This window comes from Ochlerotatus camptorhynchus, unplaced genomic scaffold (assembly GCF_037179485.1).
Source record: "Ochlerotatus camptorhynchus isolate MF236.1 unplaced genomic scaffold, CSIRO-AGI_Acam_v1.1 ptg000176l, whole genome shotgun sequence".
In the NCBI taxonomy this organism is placed as follows: Eukaryota; Metazoa; Arthropoda; class Insecta; order Diptera; family Culicidae; genus Ochlerotatus; species Ochlerotatus camptorhynchus.
This window is the reverse complement of record NW_027040666.1, coordinates 1,269,497-1,291,168: the sequence shown is the minus strand read 5'-3', so window position 1 is coordinate 1,291,168 and position 21,672 is coordinate 1,269,497. Positions and strand designations below refer to the sequence as shown.

The window sequence follows — 21,672 nt, the reverse complement described above, 5'->3', positions numbered from 1 at the left end:
ACACCGTTTTCAACAATTCGCTTGCATTTCGTACACCATCACCCATTTATAAACGGCCGTTGTGTCGTAGCCTGGACACTATCGAAATGATAAAGTATTTCCAATGCAGTCAGTATGTGGAACGAGTAATTAATAATAACCGCGATGCCATTCACTTCCACTGGGATTCCACTCGTGGCTTGGTGGGATGCAACAATAAACAAAAATAATTAATACTCGGTTGATAAAAAGTAATTAAAATTTTACAAATTATTTCATGTTTTTCAATTTGTTTGTGGTTTGCACTTGTGAAATGTACAATAAACCATTCGGATATCTGATGTTGTTGTGTTACAGAAATTAAGCCACGAAATAAATCCATCACTGGGAATTCGCGTTTGGTTTGTACGCCAATGAGTGTAATGTGCTTTTTGGTATATTAATTTTTCGTGACATACCTTTTACCGATCTGTTGTATACCTTCATGAGTATTGAAACCTAATAAATCTTGTATTACCTTTCTTTTCAGGCGATTATCTGGGCGAGAAAAATGACTTCAATGAGCAGGTGCTAAAGGCCTTTGTGGATTTGCATGACTTTAGCAACCTAATTCTAGTGCAAGCATTAAGGCAAGTACTTGTACTAGCGTTATAACTTTTCGAAATTTTACTAATGACAAACAACATTCTTGTATTGCAGACAATTTCTATGGTCATTCAGGCTACCCGGTGAAGCACAGAAGATTGACCGCATGATGGAATGCTTTGCACAGCGTTACTGCCAGCTCAATCCGGACATCTTTACCAACACTGATACATGCTATGTGCTTAGTTTTGCAATCATTATGCTAAACACGTCGTTGCATAATCCATCGGTAAGTTTTTGTTTCTGTTCGGGGACTGCCTCCCACGTAAGCAAATAACGTCGAACAATTTCTCTACGCTTACTTACGGTCTTGGAATTCGTAATGTACGCAATGTGCATTTACCCTGTGGCACAGCGGCAGGGATCACGCAGCCTTACATGTGAATAGTAGTACATGTTCAATACATGTTGTCCAGGTCCCGTTTAGTTAATCTCGTCAAAAGTGAAGGACGGAAACATAATGAAGCAACATGTTTTGAGCATGAGCATGATTGACCGCCCACAGTTGCTACTCTTTTATTGCCAAATCAGCTGTAATTACATAGAGAACCAATAGACGATACTCTGCACTTCCACGAGGAATCACTGGGATGTTTGGTAAGAGGGTTGGTTTTGCAGCAGGGTTCGTTTTTTTATTATTAACGAAGTCCCTAACCTGTCCCTGGCACTGGTATTACCATAGATGTAACTCTAAGACCAGCAGGTCCCGAAGAAACGTGCTCAACTTTCTGGCTCAGCTCGGGTACTCTCTTCGGTCCCAAGCTAATCGATGCACCCCTCGAAACATAGGAAAATCCACGAACCTCTCATTTTATCTGTCAAACTTTCATAGCGAATCAAAACAAACATATAGCTAATTCGTTTATTATCGGGGTTGGAACCAGTTCCAACCCAGTGCAAACCCGCAATTTTTGTCAGTGCGAACCTCAACCTGAGCTAGGTTTTAAAAACAAACGAGCAAACTGACAGGTAGACCAAATCTTGATACCCGATCCAGGTTGGAACTGAATAATAAACGAATACGCTAATAGTGTAGAACTAGAATTTCGACTAGAATGGGGTACACTTATATGATGTACTGAGACCAATAGACTAGTCACGTAGTGAGCTAATTTAAAACCGTTAGTTTCCTCCGGTTGGTATTACTATCTAAGTGGTGATCTGACCAACACAGCTTCAATTATGGTAGTTCTATTATCTCTAATCCATGTGCCTGGCATAGTACATCACGGAAAGCGTGACAGAAAGTGCTCGAACAGACGTCATATACACCGACTTGTCAGTAGTAAACCATAAGCTAAACCATACCATCGTGATTGCCAAGTTACATATACTTGAGGTTAGCGGCAACCGCTTGTGATGATTTCGTTCTTGTCTCATTGATCGACAGGTGAAGTCACCTGGACCGTTGAATGTGAATTCGGTCATCAAAGGAGAACAACTAAGGCATGCAGATGATCTTAAAATGTATTTGCAGATCCGCTCTATTGATGTCTGTTACTTCCTTTAATGTCAGTTCGGTCTTTGCCAGCTGGTGTAATTTGAACCGAATGTTGATTAACCGCAAAACAAATGGCTTATACAAAAAATGTAAGCATGCATTTATTATATCCTATGCAGAAATTTCTTACGGAAAACTGCAATGGATCAATCAAAATGCTGAGGTTTTGACAGATTTATGCTATGGCTATAACAGTATTTTACATATGATTGTCCATATACAGTAGTGCCAAAAGCATGCTGCGGTGGGTTCAAAACTTGACCATCTAAATTGAGCCATTGTAGTTCTTACTACATTCTGAAGTGAACGAGCAACTTTTACAAGAGTAATTTTTTTTCGTACAAAATCTTCATAAGATAATTTTATAAATTTATGGAATTTGTATTTGCTTCATAGCTAAGATTAAGTTAGCACAATTATTTGAAAAGTTTTTCGATTCGACAACTACTACCGAATCTGGTAATGTCGTGAATCGACACATAGTTTATACAAAACTGTAAGAGAAACTTACATTCCTCGATTGGGTGTATAAAGTGTTCAATAATCACTATTACACGGAAGAAAGAACAGATGACATTTGACTATTAAATTTTTTCTGCACAATAATCTAACGTGCAGGGCTGTTACAACAGGTGCGGATTTCGCGAATTTCGCGGATCTCGCGATTTTCGCGGATTTGTCGCGGATTTGAACTTTCAGTCGCGAAAATCGCGGAAACATTAAATGATGTCGCGAAAATCGCGAAGAGACTGATGTGCTGTCACAAAAAATGTGGAATTCATTTGCTGTCATCATGTTTGTTCATTAGGCTCTCAATTTTTAACCGTTTCGAACCAAACACGCTGCAAATAATCGAGAAATGATCTCAATTCCATAAGTCACACCGGATTTACACGGAAATTTCCTGAGGTCTATCCAATGTGAGACATTTTCCTTTTTTTTACAATATGAACATAGTATTTTTCGTTGTCAAATCATAAACGAATCGTATATATGGGAGTAATTTTTGCATGTATATCGGATATTCTAGGTTCTCCAAATCGTCCTGGAGTTCAGGTGATTTGTTCTACTATATCAACCAAGACTCCAATAGTTTCTGTAGTATGGAAATATGTCCAAACAGATTCAAAGTGTCTATGTGGATTGTACCCGACCTATTGCTACGTATACAAGATGATCTGAAATCATTCTGGAGATCAGATTATTTTTCTATTAGATCACCTAAGACTAATTCAATATCTGTAGTATCGAAATATGCCCAAACAAATTTGCAGTGTCTATGTCGATCATGCCAATCTATTTCCGTGTATGCCAAATGTTCTAGGATTTCCAAGTCGATATTTCGATAACACAGATATTATCCTAGTCTTTGTTTATTTAGTAAAACCAATCTTCTGAACTGCTGGACGAATTGGAGAACCTAGATCATCTGGTATACGTGGAAATAATTTAACATTATCTGTATAGACACCATGAAGCTGTTTGGACATATTTCGATACTACAGACTTTATCCCAGCTGGACGATTTGGAAAACCTATAATTTCGTGACCAACAAGTGTGACTTATGAAACTCTGGTGATTTCTCGATTATGTGCAGGGTGTTTGGTTTGAATCGGTAAAAAGTGAGAAAACTAGAGCCAAATTAACTGCAATATTTAGGACAGAAAAATACGTCAGAGACGCAAAGGTAAATTTTCAAAAAAAATTGCATTTCAAATGAAAATGAATTATTAATTTTTTAAATCTTGGCCGGTATTATTCAATAGAATCTCATAATGTAAGGGTATTTTATTATGTTCATTAATTACTATGAATTTATACTATACATAAATAACTGAAGATGATACAATGTTATTTTTTTTTAATTTTAAAGGTTACAAACGATACTCCTTTAGCTCAGTCGGTAAAGGCACAGCTACAAAGCAAGTCCATGCTGGAGGCGACTGATTCCCGTCCAGTCTATTAATTTTTCTAGTTGGAAAATTTCTTTACTTTCTAGGGCATAGGATGGTACAGGCATAGGAAGCTCTCAATTAAAATGTGAAAGTACTTCAAAGTTGAGAGCAAGCAAAAATCTAATATGCTATAAGCAATAAGCTTGAAATGCCATGTAGTAGTATGCAAATGCTATTTTTAGTCAATGAAAACAGTTTTTTTTTTGTCGCGGATTAGTATTTGAAGTCGCGGATTTCTTTTGAGAAATCGAGGATTTCGCGGATCATATTTAGAAAATCTTGTAACAGCCCCGTAACGTGGGTAGATCACCTTTTCGTGGTACGTTACGGGATGTAAGATCTACCACCGATTCCTAGTCCTAACTTCTTCAAACTAGGGGAACAGGATTTTTCAATAATCAAAGGAACACATCTTAGTCCTTGTTACTTTTTATGCCTTGTTGATAGTGATAAGTCCTCGGGTTGCCTGGACCGAGGATGATCTTGAAACAAGGAAAAAATGAGTTAGTTAGTCTTCACCTATGTGATTCCTAATCTTCTAATCGTTGTTCCCTAGTTTGAAGTGGTTAAGACTAGGGTTCTGATGCATGGTCATTATCGGTGTCATAGCTTGTTTTTGTTGTGAAGGAATCCAATTTTGACTGACAAAGGGGCGCGCCTTTGGAGAGTGTTCCAACTCCGAAGGGTATAAATAGCGGAACCTTTCAGTTAGAATCGATTCCGTGCGATGAAGGCAAGAATGACAACTGTATCAAAACCGAATACTTCATCATTTCTCAATAGTGATGGAGTTAAACGACATGCACTAAACTAAGGACACGGGATATACTACAATAGATCAAATTACTGGTCGCAGTGGTGTTATGTCCCGAACAGAGGAAAAAAAAACAGCCCTGAACGTGTGAACCACGTTAAAGATCTGGGTGTTGTTCTGGATTCTCAACTTACTTATAATACATAGTAGCCTGGATTTTTTGTATCCTATTCTTCGCGCCAAGTATACCAATGCTGCCTGCTGAGCAGTTAATGGAACATGACATTTATAACAATATCATCTTCCTAATTTAATTAATAATTGATTATTGCGCATTTTATTCCAAAATAGACTCTAGCGCCAAAAATAATCCATCCGATTTTTTTTTTCGATCAACACAGTAAATTTAAAAATCACCTTTTTGAATATAACAATATGCTACATTTTTTTTCTAGTAGAGCAAAAATTGTTTTGAGGGATTATGTTCTGCTGTCTAGAGTCCAAACTCCAACAATGATGCGAGAGAGTTCAGTGCGTTCAACACCGTTTTCTTCACCCGTTGGTCTTTCATACACGCATATACCCATGTACGACCATCATATCTTTGCCAGTTGATCGATCTGGAGTTCGAACTTGTAGAGACACTTCATCAGGACACTTTACAGGACAGAATTGTTCTAGGAGCAAGTTAACATTACGTCCAACGCCATGCGTTATGCTGAGATTGCCACTTCGTCAGACAAACTATGGTATGAACGGTCAGGTGGGCTGCAGCGAGTGCAGCGAGAGTTTTAGCTATATTCGTTTTCCACCTGCCATAACAGATGCTACGGAGACATTTTTTTCATATTTATCCGACACAATGAAGCGTGAATGATCGTGTGTTAATCTTGCCATCTTGCCCCATTTTCCCCTATAGTGCGTAATCAAAGAAACCCACGAATAATAATGCATGAATGTGCAATGCAATTGAAATTAATTGATACGTTTTCATGGGTAGTCGCCTGTCAACGTATCTACACCAAACTTGGAGGAACACATTATATCAAAATGTATATCCTGTCACAAATACATATGAACTTAATCATTAGCATAACATTGAGCCATCTGCTTTCACAGTACTAGGATTTGGGAGGGATTACCTATCTCAATTCATGTCTGTAACCGGCCTTCACTGTTCATTGCACATGATGAGTTGAGCATACAGTTGTTTATTATCGAGTCCTACAACAAGTGTTTTCTATATTACAGGTGAAAGAGAAACCAACCGTTGAGCAATTTATATCGATGAATAGAGGCATCAACAATGGAGGAGATTTACCGAGAGAATTGCTGGAGGTAAGCGTGCCACTGAGTAATAAGATTAGTATAGACAGTTTAATTAACGAATTGCTGTTTCGAAGGATAAGTGAGATTGGTTATGGGTTATGGGATCGGAGGCTAAAACTGCCAAGAGAATGTGTGTGCATAATCACTTTCAGCTTGATTAATAATTTGGTGGACTGAGTATTGATTCAATTTATAATCAGCTAATGGAAATATTCCCGTTTTCGCTCAAAACGGATTTTCCATACAAAAAGAAATGTATGGAAAACCCGTTTCGATCGAAAACGGGAATAGTGATTATCTAACCAAAGTCGATCAATTGTTCATAAAGTTATCACATTTGTACATTTATTTCAGTCTCTGTACGAATCCATCCGAACAGAGCCGTTCAAGATACCCCAGGACGATGGCAACGACCTGATGCACACTTTCTTCAATCCAGACAAGGAAGGCTGGCTGTGGAAACAAGGTGGACGGTATGTATTTTCAATCCCTCTAATTCGTGAGAAGATGGTTAATCTTTCATTGTTGATTGTTGCCCTCAGATACAAATCATGGAAACGAAGGTGGTTCATTCTGAACGATAACTGCTTGTACTACTTTGAATATACAACCGATAAGGAACCCAGAGGAATTATCCCACTGGAGAACATTGCGGTAAGTTTCGAAAGATGAATTACGATAGGTTTACCATTACAATGCATTTTTCATACAGGTACGCGAAGTGCAGGACCGCAGCAAGCAGTTCTGCTTCGAGCTGCACGCTAGTGGTGGAGCGGAAATCATCAAAGCATGCAAAACCGATTCCGAGGGTAAGGTGGTCGAGGGTAAGCATACGGTCTATCGCATGTCGGCCGCCAGCGAGGAGGAACAGCAGGAATGGATCAAGTGTCTCAACCAGTCCATCAGTCACAACCCGTTTCACGACATCCTAGTACAAAGGAAGAAGAAGGCCCTCGCAAAAAGTTAGTTAGCGCTGTCTTGTTTGAAAAATTAATTCACCTTTAGTTTTTCAACTCTCACCGAATTCTACTAGTACTCACACCGACTGTGGTTGCTCCATTTTAAGTGTGCGATAGATGCGATTGCGCAAGTGAATCTCAATTGTTTGTGTATGTGTGTATGTGTGTTGGACATTAGGAATGTTTGCGTTGTGCAGTCATGAGCGCGTGTGATAATATTACTAAAACTGATCAACTCTAACTAATTCGTTCTCGACAGTGATGATAGTGCGACTATTTGCTAGAGATTGTATCCTCTGAAAATCAAAACAAAAATTTAAACTAATTTTCTATACACACATCCTTCATATCATACAACAGACGTCATCATTGATTAACGGTACGTTTTCACGTGCATCCATGTATACTTGTACACATGTTCGTTTTCTGTTAATTTATATATTTTCACCTTAGAATCCATTAAACCTAGTATAATTTGTAATTATATCAAGAAGCAAAGTTGTCTGTTTTTCCTTCGAACATGTAAAAGAAAACAAAATACCTAGGATAAGTTTTAGTTGAGCCTATTTGGTGTTGTGTTTAAATTTTGTTTCTAGGTTACTAGGAAGCCATTCTCGTCCTTCAGCAATTTGCTAATATGTTGTGATAGTTTCCAACAAAGTCCACCCTAAGAGTTCGTCTCAACTTTTTGCTCTTTTGCATTAATTACTCTCCTCTCCAACGTTTGCAAATTAATCGCACAGGACATCCACAGGATTATCCACAGGTAATGAGTCTATGCCACTATCACATACGTACCTAGGTATGTGTTCATTATGCAATGACACACTGAATATTGTTTTAGTTACGATAAACAAACAATCTATGTTTGCTGTTTAATATTTTTAATTAAACTACAGCATCCATGTTTGATTTGTCAGAAAACAACGCCACTAGGAAATTCCAGTAATGAAAGTGCACATCCGTAATCCAGCCTTGCGGTTGGCTTCGATGGAGCAATTTTCAACCACCCATCTGAATATGTAAATCTCTCTTCCAGCAGTTAGTAGGTCGAATGATATTGATTCAATAATAAATACGGGATACCAGCGCAGATAATGATGATTGAAATTCGATGTCGGAATCGAGGAAATAAAACAAATTGTACCAGAAGCAAACCAACGAGTCGCGTAAAAAAAATCGGGCAAATCCTGGCATCGGCACACCCACCGAGAACAACCCCGCGTTGTATATGAAGAAGGCTGGGAAAAATTCAGCAAAAACACACAAGCAAAAAATAAAATATCCTCTTTGTACAATTAAACCGACACTTAAAACGGCCCACACGGTCACTGGCACATACCCCTATATCCGATGGAATAAATTAAATTTAAATCTGATCCCATCTCCATTTTCATCAGTGCAGTTCTTTTCCTCTATGTATCTAGCGAAATTATTTTTTTCGCTGAGTTTCTAATGAGTCGTTATGACCTATTTGTTCAGTCTTTTGCTTAGGCGGGGAAAAATCGCTCTACCACGAACGTTTGATTTGTGCAATTAGTTAGTTTTGTTTGTGCTAGCTAGGTACAACATAATAGAGTATGGTCCTCAATTGGCAGCATTTGGTTATTTGTAATTTGCATTACAGAATAAACTAGATTGGAAAACATGTCGTTGACGGATCGTGTCCTTAGAGAACTATCGATATCAGTGTTTTAATTTAGAACAGACCTTAAGAATTTGTAGAGTCCGTACCCGTCCACTCCATAGATGCATGTCACCAGCCCCGCTGACTGCGGAGGCTCTACAGGTCAGCTTCCACCTGGTCGATTCACCTTGCCCGCTGCTCATCTCTTCGTCCGGTCCGGTCGAAACTTTTTCGAAAACTCTTTTCATTGGATTTTCTTCCGACATTCGTACTACGTGCTAGTCCACCGTAGTCGCCAGATTTTTTACGATGTGGACGATGGGTGGTTCTACGAGGAGCTGGTTCATTCACCTCCTCAGTGCGCTCCGCCGTGGATGGTGCGCAAAACCATCGTTTCGAAATCACCAAGGACGCGTTGGACTTCCACGAGCACAGAATTTATTGAAGATCGCATCACCACCAATCTGAACTCGTAGTGGGAGGCTAACATTATATTCTCTTGAGCCTCTTCACTTCATGTATTTCGGTCTTCGACGCGTTGATGACAAATCCAATCCGATTCGCTTCAGCCATTCCGTCATCGTCTCAAAGTTCCATGCCTCTGTGCTCTTCTGACCACATAGCAGACACGAAAGCTCAAATTACCTTACCGTAACCCTCTTCGAGATTATAAGAAATTCGAGTGTCCTTGAAACTCCGGCAACGCTCATCACACGATGCATCGTCGCCTTGACCAATCGCGCCAGTTTATCCGAAATCCATATTCGTTCAAAATTTACCATAGCTGGTCTAAAGCACGTATGTTGACTTTCTGGCGCTATGTCCAACAGTAGGCATGAAAGACTATCACTTTGTCGCAGTTCCTTGCGTGTATCAAGTAAAATAATGCACAACACTGTGCACCATCCATCGTAGCCTTCATCAGTCTGGTCAGTTTCCCGGGCAAATTATTTTCGTCCATAATCTTCCATAGCGGCCTTGAAATCGATAGGTGGGTGCGTAGGGACTTGATATTCATGACACTTTTAGAGGATCTGCCACAACGTGTAAATTTGGTCTGGGTTTTTATCCTTTATAGCGGTCCCTAAGCTTTTTTTTTGCCCCCTATCAGTGTGCCTCTGAGCAAAAGAGATGGCAACGAATGGGAGCCAAAATAAACCACCCAAAAGTGTCGAAATTTACGGGTGAGAGAAGAGTGCGGCAAATCTTCGTGGACTGATCAATTGTCGGTCTCTGTTACGGAATCGTGTGCCAATCATCAACGAGCGTCGATTGCTAATTGGTGGTTTATCACCGATGGCAATTGAGTGCCAGGGAGACGACTTCCACATCTGGAATCGATCGAACCCATCAACACATGAGCCGGGACCACAACTTTACTTTCCTTCGTGACCAGAGATTTTTTTGCCCTCAGTAAAATCTCAACGACCTAGGCTGGGATTGAATCCAAACACACACAGTCGGCGCCATCAATATTTAGTCTATTGTCGAGCGTTCAATTGGCTTGATAACTACCCATAATACTGATTGCTAAAGGGCCACCCACATTAGATCCGTTTGCGTTGCGTTGACGTAAATTTGACAGTTAGACAATAGATTTAGCTGTCACTTTGCCGCAACGCGTCCGATCCGGATCTAATGTGCGTGGGCCTTATCGGCGATAGATGAAGGAAGATGATCTGAGAAAGCACGTTGTAGACCGCGTTGAGAATAGTGGCAACTTTGTATATCGGATATACTATTTCGTCTTTTCACTATTCCGGTAGCCCTTCTGATCCTGACTGTCAGTTGGTGTCGACAAGTTGTTGTTCATTAGTTGTTTGGTAGTATGCTTTTAGCTTCACTTGTCGTGGACAGGGTTGATTCCTCTCTTGCTATAAAAAATGTGTTTCGGAATTATGAAATCATTAGATGTTAAAAGCAACTTACATACTAATAAAAGAGAAAATCGACGAAGAGAATCAATCATTACAGTTAGGCCCCTATGATTCTGAACGCTAGAATTACAAGGTACCTGCGAGAAAGTCGAATAAAGTGGGAATTCGTTTTTATGTGCCCAATCGGTATTTTAATGTTTTCTTGGCCGCGCTATTCACACATGTATGCCAACCCTGAGGCAGTGTAGAGGAGAGTCTCAGTAGTGCTGGGCAGGGAGTACACGACCGTGATGTCGGATTATCGAGTCGTCGGAATAACGAGAGCCGGATTAGCGGGGGAGATTGTAGTTATTATAGTTTTAGCCACTTTCTATTGGCAAATCAAAGTTGGCCCTCGTGGAGAATAGAAGAACTAAAAATGTGATGATGATTTCAAAATTTTGTACGGTGAGGTAGAGGATAGCAAATTTAAAATTAATTTATTTTAATTGTAATTCTATAAAATCTGGTTATTGCTACGTTAGTAGAAACAATATCAAGGGCTACCCAATAGACATATACAGGGTGCGTGACAAATTTTTGCAGTAAATTTCAAATAGTAATTTCTCATGCTTGTGCATCATGATTTAGATATATTTGGCAGCACTGGATAGCTTATACTGTTAGGTGTAAGATTTAAACAAACAATGTTGAGTAAACGTAAAGATGTCGAAACAAGAGAGCAATCTGTCAGCCGTTGTCGCTTTGTTGCGCGCCGGAGTATGCATGAAAGAAATAATTCGGTCGGTAAATGTGTCTGAAAGAACAGTGTATAATATTAAAAAAGGCTTGGGAAAGTGCTCATACTGCTAATAAAGCACAGAAATGGCTTACGGAATATATTTCGTAAATTTGGGAGGAAGAAATTTGGGCTCCAAGCAGTCCCGATTATGCATTATTTTTGTATAGGGCGTCGTCCAACGGGATACCAATAGAACCCCTCACACCACACTTAAGTCGCTAAAAGCTAAAATCAAGGCAGTGATGACATCTATGAATCGAAACATTTTAAAACGTGCATACTGCAGTTTCCGGAAGCGTCTAACTACAGTCGTCGAAAGGGAAGGCAATTTTTTTGAATAAATTTACTTACAACTTCCATATGTTGCGAAAGAAAATAAATCGCACAAAATTCATTGCTAGAATCAAGGTTGCAAAGACTCATTTCAGCTAAAACAATGTTTTTCTAAATTATGAAATAATTAGATGCCATGATCAAATTTTGAATTGGTAGGATACAAGAAGAGGTTGCAAAGAATGTGTTTGACGTATTAAACCTGTTTATTTCACTTCATGAGAGTCACAATCAGCGATTTTTCACAAACTCACTCACTCACTCAGCGATCAGCAAATCGCTGATTGTGACTCATAGAAAGCAAAATTTACAGGTTTTATGTTTCCAACGCATACTTTGTAACCTCTTCTTGTAAGTTACAAGTAAAACATGCCATCATACCATCTTTTGGTTTTATTATTCCGAAAAACATTATTTTAGCTGAAATGAGTCTTTGCAACCTTGGCTAGAATAACTAACTGGTGTATTTTTTCTCAAATATGCCATTTACTGCAAAAATTCGTCACGCACCCTGTAATATAAACAATTTAATTTCTTTTCAGATTTTTAGTTGTGCAGATAGATTTCAACTTTTCTACCATCGTAGCAGCAACCAGATCTTTTAAAAAATGCTCCATTTGCAAAATGAAAGCATTTAAGGTTGCACTCGTATATCGTCCGTGGAAAAAATGAAACCAATACTGCCCATAAAAGCATAACTGTCCCATATGAATAGGAAATCAAGCAAAGATGGGACAATTATGCTCATAATAGTACTATCAGACGTGTGAAAATCGATTCTCGCTCAGGGAAATCAAATGGCAAATCTGTTACCCACCCCCCAGGAGCTCAATTCCATTTTGTCAGTCTATCATCCCCAGCACAGGTTAAATGATTGATTATACAGAAATTTGCCGGTTGGAAATCAATTAATAGGTGCGGGTGCACAGTTTTAATCTCGCGGGGTTCACGCATGGAAAATGACAGTAACAAAAATAAGAGCGAAAATAATCGAGCCGTGTCGATTCGTAGAGGGCCGGGATCCCTTCGCAATGCGCCGTGATTTAATTGAAAATACTAATTAACCGGGTGTAACGAATTAATACCAGATTCAATGCAATTTGTGCGAAATTGATTTTTACCTCGTGTCAGACGCAGATCAGACGGATTTTAATTTGCATCCTACACAGCAGAGGTTACGCGTGACATCACTGAACGAATATTGGTCCGTATTGGATGTTTTATATGTTGTGTTACTGTTACAAAGGACGAGAATCGCTTCAAGTTTTTTTAGAGCAGGAAATATTTTATTTACATTTGAGAAACCCACCAGATCTGTGATATTATGATATAAGTTACATGAATGTTGCAAATTTACTGTAATCATTGCGGGTGAGCTGAAGGAGGAACAGGACCTCGCCCCGCGTATGGTCCAAGTGAATTTAGAGTTCATTAATTTGTATTGTAATGGTGAGTATAGCGGTCAGAAGAACACTGAAATGAAACAATAATTAGTACGACAGCTGTTGATTAGGTATTGAATAATAGGTACATCGATCTTTTTTTTGTAAAGGAAACACTATGCACTGGAGCGCAAATTAATGGAAATACCTTTTTATGCAAACATTGACTATGTAGGTATTTTGATCGATAAAAAACATGAGTATATTTTTTTTTCCTCGAGATTGCATCATCTGGGCGGTTTTTGTCACATTGCATTGTTGCAGCAACTTGATTGTAACTAAAACGATTTACGTATAATTTTTCACAACTGGTATGTTGCAAGTGTACGATCTTTTAAACAATAGATTTCTTCACCTGCGCATAACTCTTAAACCAGATTTACTTTGGCGAATTTTCTAAAACTTCAATCTTACTTATTTTAGACGCATAAATGCAGACTGCAAAAACGTTTCTCTTGATATTCTAAATTGATGCGTCGAAAAACTGAGTTAGAAATTTTCAAAAATGTACCAAAGTAAATTGCACCTTGCGCAGGAGAAGAAATTGTGCATCAACGGTGCTTTCGAATAGAACAGCTAAGTACCTAAATATTGAACCAAGCTTCCAACGTTGGGTGATCGGTGTCGAGGTTTATAACACTAGTTTATAGCATATTTGAACTTTGCACGCTGATTGCCATTTTCCATGTAAATGTAGTCAGAAAAAATCTCAGTAGGATAAAAAAAACCCTAAAAAATAAGCTATACTTTTAATTAAAAATTCACAAAGACTTAACTAGAATTTTTGCATTGTCACTAAATCAATCATAACTTTCACAAATTCCAACCGATTTTCCCATTCATATTTCATTTTCTTTGGTTTTTAGCTGGCCTCATGGCACAACATCTACAAACATTTTATTGTGTTTTACCATGCATAAAAACTTAGCTGAATTTATGTTGGAAATATGTAAAAAATACAAATTAAACAAATTATTAATTAACAACAATACCACTAATAGCACTGACAAATGGTGTTCAGTTGTTCGAAATCATTTTTAGTCAATTTTAATTTGATTTGTTAAAATATTTGATACAGCTTCATTACAGCCGGAGATATTTGTATAGTAAAAAAAAACTTGTTTTTTCAAGTGGAATTTCATATTTTATCTGTTTCTCGAAAACTACTGAGATCCTACTGAGATTTGTTTTGAGTACAATTTTGGATTCAGCGCACGATTTTAGATAGTCTAGTTATTTTTTTTAAACTTTTATTTGTAAACTAGTGTAATAGGCTTTACAAACAGGCATCAATAAGTAACGGAAAGTTTATATTCAGTTAGTATGAAGTTTATTTGCTGCAGGTTAATAGTCTCCTTCCTTCCCCATGGTAGCACAGATGATCCACAACTTGTCGGTCCATCTGATGTTTGTCATAAAATTAAATAGTCAGTGCTTATTTAAGCTTGTCCGTGTGCTCTTTATTCTCGTCCATATGCATTATTGAGAATGCAACTGAGCAACTATTGAAAACAATTGAAATACTATTGATTTAAACCAACACTTTTTTAAATCGATTCGATAGTTTTAGACTGTATGGAACATCTCTTGTTCTAGAACTTTTTTTCAAAAACACATTTTGCATATCAAAACAACGAAAAACCGTCTGGGAAGTCGAGTCAAGTACGAGTGTCAATGGAATATTTCAAACAAGCCTAGATTCGTTGAAGTCTAATCGAGATAACTGATTCTCAACGTAGCTTAAAGCTTGAAGGTAAGTTTATAACGTCAAATTTTATAGCTTTGATGACCTCTCGTAGATCCTGACTTGAGTACCTTCATCTGGTGCATAAGGCGATACTGATACTGATTTCATTATTGAGTCTTCAATATGAACCCCTGGGTCTACCTTTGCCACACTGGTCTTTCGGGGTCCGATTCCGAACATTTGTCGAGTTAATTTCCTTATTTAGTCTGACAATGTCTGATATCGTCTTCTCAAGACATCGACGATGGAGGTCACGGTACAGGCACGGTATTACTAAGCTTGGCATAGAAAGTTCTCAATAAATAACTGTGGCAGTGCATTTAGAACACTAATAGCGAATTCGTTTATCATTCAGTTCCAACCTGGATCGGGTATCAAGATTGGGTCTGCTTGTTTTCTGACAAACGTCAGTTTGCTCGTTTGTTTTTAAAACCTAGCTCAGGTTGAGGTTCGCACTGACAAAAAGTTCGGTTTCGCACTGGGTTGGAACTGGTTTCAACCCCGGTAATAAACGAATTCGCTATAAGTATAAGCGTGATTGCCTTTTACCCCAGTTCAATCCTAGTCGGCGCCGCCGGGATTTTCTGAGGCATAAAATCTTTGATCACGCCTTCCTTCGGAAGGGAAGTAAAGCCGTTGATTGCCGCTCCATGAGTTGATGGGTCGATAGGTATGGTCCAGTTGTGGGAGCTACCTTCCTGACGTCGATAGCATTGGTACTCAGTACGGAAAACAAATCAAGGAAACGAAAAAAAGAACACTAGCTTGACAAAACTAAAATAAAGAAGAAGGATTCGGTTTCGGTTGAAGAGCACCTGTGTTCAACGCTGATGCATATCACGCCTCGCTGACGTATAACATCACAGATTACACGTTTGCATTGAAAATCTGGTTTGATCTCCAAATATTTCGTTTACTCGCACAGGTAGACCTCTACTGCCCAGGGATGGAAAATCATTTACATTCATTTCGTGCATTCATTTACATTCATTTGCCTCTAACTTTTTTCATCAACAGAATATCGTTAAATGATTTTTGATGTTTTTGTAGCTTTTGTTATTAGCTACAACTTTTGTTCATAACTAAAATCTGAATCTCTTATGCATGATGAAATAGAACTGGCAGAATAGAACTTACATTCACAGAAAAACAATGGTGGGTTCTAATCGCTCTGATTTATCATGCATAGGAGATACAGATTTGAGTTGTTTGCAAAAGATGTAGGTAATATAAAAACCTACAAAAACTTTAAACACTATTTTACGGAATTCTGTTGATGAAAAAAGTTAGAGGCAAATGAATGTAAATGAATGCACGAAATGAATGTGAATGATTTTCCATCCCTGCTACTGCCTATAATCGCATATCAGTCCCATATGAATTTTTGTCAATTTTAAGATAACGTCGTTATCCACTATCAATTGGCATCAACTTTCATATTAGGGGAAACAGTCCTATTGTTGCGGTACGTTAGAAGCGTCTCCACGTAGGGCCTACGTGAAAAAAACCATAGAGGTAACTCTAAGACAAGAAGGTCCCGAAGAAACGTGTTCAACTTTTTGGCTCAGCTCTGGTACTCTCTTCGGTCCCAAGCTAATTGATTCACCCCTCGAAACATAGGAAAATCCACTAACCCCTAATTTTATCTGTCAAACTTTCATAGCAAATCAAAACAAACATAGTGTAGTACTAGAATTTTGACTAGAATGGGGTACGTAATCGATTTGCTTGGGACCAATGGGCTAGTCAAGTAGTGAGCCAATTAAAATCGTTAGTTCCGTATTGATTGTTGATAAAACTACGGACTATAATTATGAAAAATGTCAAAACAACATCAAGGCAGTTTGTCCCATTGTGCAAAGTAATCGCATATCAGTCCTATCCTGAAATTCGATCGTCCACAGGTCAAGTTACAGTTCTGTTTTTTAGATCGCCATATTTTACGCTGATATAACAAAACATGCAAGCTTCATTGTACTGATTCCAATTTTTTTTTTCCTTGATTTGTTTTCCGTCGATTTTGTTTTCCGTGCTGAGCACCAATGCTACCGACGCCAGGGAGGCAGCTCCCACACCTGAACCCTACCTATCGACTCATCAACTTATGAACTGAGACCAACGAAGGAAGGCGTGATCAGAGATGTTATGCCTTAGAACATCCCGGCGGCGCCGACTGAGATTGAACCCAGGCCTGCTGGGGTGAGAGATAATCATTAATCACGCTTACCACTACACCATCGGCGCCGCTGTTGATTTCAACTTGATAAAGTATCAATTAATTGATCATACAAATATTTACATGGGAACTGCACTTCGTAACTTCAACTGCCATTTTCTCAATGCCTACTTTTTCCATATGGGACTAATATGGGATTATAGTATTTTTTAATGTAGAGGGCACCAGGTGAGTTCGAGAGGAAACGTCAACCAAACCGCTTGTTTACATCAGAATAAGGGAAAAATCCTTATTCTGATGTGAACAAGCGGCTTGGTTGACGTTTCGTTGACGCAAATTATAGCAATCTTGCCAATTGCCACACACAAGAAATCCGGAAGTTCATAACCACTAAGGCACTATTATAATTTTCCATTTTTCTCAACAACTGAACCCTAGCAGGATCCTTGCAAAAATGATACAGAATTAAATTTGTCAACTGTTGATCAAATTTTTGAGCATCTCAGATTTCCTAACCACGGAATCCATGGGCACTAGGGTGGATCAACATTGCTCTATCCCCAATAACTGTACCAATATTTAACGAATTTGGTTATGATCTGCATTTGCGGGAGAACCTAAATGAGCTGCAAATCATTTTTTTTTGTTCTACGCTGAAAGGAGAATTGTTTTCCACTGAACTCGGTCCTGAGTCAATCTGTTCCAGTCGCTCTAGACGTGAAATGACCTAATGTTCTCTTCAACTGCAAAAAAACCAGGGTTTACAAGGTATGCCTTACAATTGATAAATTCTTTAGGGTTCTCTGTTGAATACAGCTGAATACCATCTTCGCTTGTCACTCATACAGTATCCAGTCACATGTCCAGCCCACCAAGGCCTGCCATGTTTTATAAGCTTAACAGCATTGAATACGTAATTTGAAGCTCAGCGTAATCAATGTCGACTTCTGTTTAATAAAGGTATGGATTTTTATCTAAACTGATTATTTTGAAATGATTTCAAACTTACATAACTAAGCCGATTTTAATGGTTGTTTGGTTAATTTCAGTTCCAGTGTAGTAGTTTTGATTGGTTAACATTGATCAGTTATTAATTACGGTCCCTCCTACATCAATATCAGTCGATAACAGCAAAAAACATAAAAGAAAGAAATCATATTGCGCATTTTGTAACTACTTTAGACTCCTGTACAAAAATAATTAGTAATGAATTCGAGCACTAGAAAACTTTATGAAGTTCAATATTTTAATTTAATAACCAGTGCGCAAATGTTACTGAGTACTTATTATTAGTGCAGAAGTCTAATGAATGCGAAATCTGCAATATTTGGAAAAATAAATTTTAATGTCGGTGAAAGTACTCGTCAACAAACATAACTGTCCCATTGAAAAAAAAAATTAATATAAACAAATATGCCTCCCAAATATGTAATACCAAGTTGCTTCCGATTATCGAGAAGGAGAATGTCAATAAATGAGCAAAATAAGACATCAATATTAGTGTACGTTAAGTCAAACCACAATAATGCTAAACTTATACACACCGTCAACAGGATATCATACAAGTAAGCAGCCCATATATTGTAAAGGTATCGCCTTCCACCCAGTGTGTAGGATGAGAAACATTTTGACCTATATTTTGACGCGTGAGAATTTTTTTTTTGTCTTATTTTCAAAAGGATGAGCTTATTTCTGTATTGTAGACAAGCGGTGAGAGCTGATGGAATAGAGCAGAAGCGGTTGGGAAAACTAAAACGGCAACCAACGAACGAGCAAAAGAATACGGGATTTTAGTTAGACGACTTATAAAATGAAATAATGTTTAGCTAACTACTTTAGCCAAAAGAGAGAGAAAGAGAGCGGGAGAGAGAACCATCAGAAACGGTTGGAAAGTTTTTAAACAAATTTAGTTGAATATTTGTTACGGAAAGCGTGTTGAAGTCTTCGCGTGAGTGGCACATGCATAGGAAGCATAGCAAAAACGAGAGGCCAACATTTTACACTACAAGAGCATTGTTTCATTAATTATTCGTAAAACTAATCCAAGCTAATGTAAGACACATTTTTATCGATAATATATCACCGAGGAGTGAACGTATATCCATAAGTAAAAAGGACTTTTAGATGCAAATGTATGTACCGAGATGGCGCGAAGAAAACCAACTAGCTGAAATGTATATTATTATAATATTCATGATTAATGGAACAAGATAAAAATAGACGATAAAAGCATTTTTTACCAAAAACAAAAATCATCTGCATTTGTGTGTTTTGCTTTGGCTGGTTCATGTCCTTTCCATTTAGTGATAGATACCTATCGAGAACATGTGCCTGCCATGTTTCACATTACCTTATCCCTTATTCCACAGCTTCGACTAAACGCCAAATTCTTAATTACTAGCGATGCAGATTCTGAAAGTGAATATTGGCCACCTCACCCGTCAGTCGCTCGGCTCGCACTCGGTAACTAATAACAGTCAAAATTCCCTCAACCTGAATTGGAAACTGTCCCATTTGTTTGTTCCCCGCTCGTTGCCTTTTGATTAAGCCCATCTACCTATACAGAGTCGCAAGATGATCAAGTTGAGCGAATATACCACAACCTATTCTACCCATAAAAGCATAACAGTCACATATTTGCTTGAGTCCCTAATCTAATGGGACGGTTATGCGTTTATGGGTATTATAGTGCACACATAGAACGACGCCTGACCGTGTGATTTATCGGTGTAATCTGCCTATCTTGCAGGAATATTAATTCTAATCTTCAATTGGCTCACCTGCTTTGGGTTCGAGAAAGATCATGATGACGAATGCAGGAAGAGTTTGACCGAATACCAACTGTCAACAGCTTGAGGTTGTTGGTTAGAACCACACCGCAGAATAGCATCGCACCGATTATTCCAATTCTAACCTGTCCACCAGATGTAATATGATCTCGCTAGAAGGAGCGTGGGATAAATGCAATTGTTAATTAGGATATTTGTCTAAGTAAATGTCCCCTTGTTTGTACAGAACGAAGCTGTTTCATCCACTAGTGTTATTATCCAAATAAACAAGGAGTATGCTTTTTACTTTTAAATTTGCTTGATTATGTGTTTTTGTTTACAACAGTAGTTTAGGTATATTTGCTGTTTTTGGTGTTTTTCCTCACGAGTTAAATTACGAATGCTGTAAAAAAAATGTACAGCACTGTAGGAAGACTGATTTAAGAGGCATATGCCGAAGTGAAGTGAGGTATGCCGAAATGGTGCTACACCCTATGCACACTCAAAAAAGTCCACACGTCTGATTGAAGGGTTTAAACACTTGATTTTCCATATACACAATCATATTTAATTTAAGTGTATTTCACCATGGTTCAATGTGTTCTACACGTTAATTTCTAGTGTTTCAAACTTTGCAATGTTGATAGTCTTTCTCTATCAATTCAAGTATATTGCACATTGAATCACATTACTGTTCAAAACATATGGATGGAAGTGTTTTGCATTTCAATGCTATGTGAATTGCAAGGTTCTGCAAGGTAAACACCGAAAACATGAGCTGTGAAACAGAGTGACTTTCAGCCAGCGGCTGGTTCGTCACTTCAGGATGGTTTTGTATTATCGATCAACTTTACGTTGAATATTTATATCGCGAATATAATTCCTTTTCCGAAAATGTATGGAGTAAACATGAATGGCAATGGTTCTTAACAACCCATTATTTGTAAGGTTCACTTCCAAAAAACCATAATACATAATATTAAAACTTTATCACACACCTAGAGACAAACCAGCCCAAGGCTGAAAGTCTCTTTAATAAAGAAAAAAAAATCTTTATCACACAAACGTTCATGTACAGTTCCGTAACCATTTCAGTTAAAATTTAGCCGAGATTATAAACAATTGTAATGGTTCGCATTTATGCGGGATCACTTAAATGTGTACACAGCAAATAAATATAATATGTATTAACCATTGTTATTCATGATGAGTTATTGAACGTCAATGCTGGTAAAAGTGAATACAATATTATACTCATCAAAATTATTTGTTTTCAAATTCTGTGTACATCGTACAGCGTAATATTACACAACAACCAATGTGCTGCTGTTTGGATGTAATATTAGACTGGTCCCCATTTATACGGGGGAAATTTTTTATATTTTTTTCAAACGGGACAACTCCCGTTTTTATGGCCATTAGGTAAGAATATAACTCTCTGGAAATTTCAGCTCATTCGGATGTAACACGAGCTTCCCCTTTTGATTTAAAATTTATATGGGGATATTGGTTGAAATGTATGGAGAAGCAATATTCCTTCACTCTTTCGGGCATAGAACTGGTTCAGCAAACTCGATTAAGCTCAGAATTTCAGCACACGTTGCTTAAACTATAAGGAACAACTTTGCTGAAGACAGCATCACGATACAAGTTAGTATTATTGAGATATTAATTGATTATGTGCATTCTGCTCGTATATGGCGACAAAATACAGGCAGCTTATGCTTATTCACATTTGATTACCACTAAAAATAAAAGTTCATATTTTCCACAGACAAACATCCACGCTCGTGTCTTT

At 38.0% G+C, this 21,672-nt stretch overlaps 1 protein-coding gene across 5 annotated transcripts in view; it reads left to right on the top strand.

Moving 5' to 3' along the window:
• The window catches only part of step (cytohesin steppke), an 89,923-nt gene extending 69,800 nt beyond the window's left edge, over positions 1-20,123 (top strand). For all 5 annotated transcript variants that reach the window (XM_065222583.1, XM_065222581.1, XM_065222582.1 and 2 more), the window contains exons 5-11: positions 509-608; positions 679-853; positions 6,087-6,173; positions 6,519-6,637; positions 6,707-6,818; positions 6,877-7,126; positions 19,856-20,123. In XM_065222583.1, coding sequence (XP_065078655.1) covers positions 509-608; positions 679-853; positions 6,087-6,173; positions 6,519-6,637; positions 6,707-6,818; positions 6,877-7,126; positions 19,856-19,962 — 950 coding nt within the window. In that variant the 3' untranslated portion in view covers positions 19,963-20,123. The remainder of the gene's footprint in view (positions 1-508; positions 609-678; positions 854-6,086; positions 6,174-6,518; positions 6,638-6,706; positions 6,819-6,876; positions 7,127-19,855) is intronic.
• Positions 20,124-21,672: the final 1,549 nt, after the last annotated feature.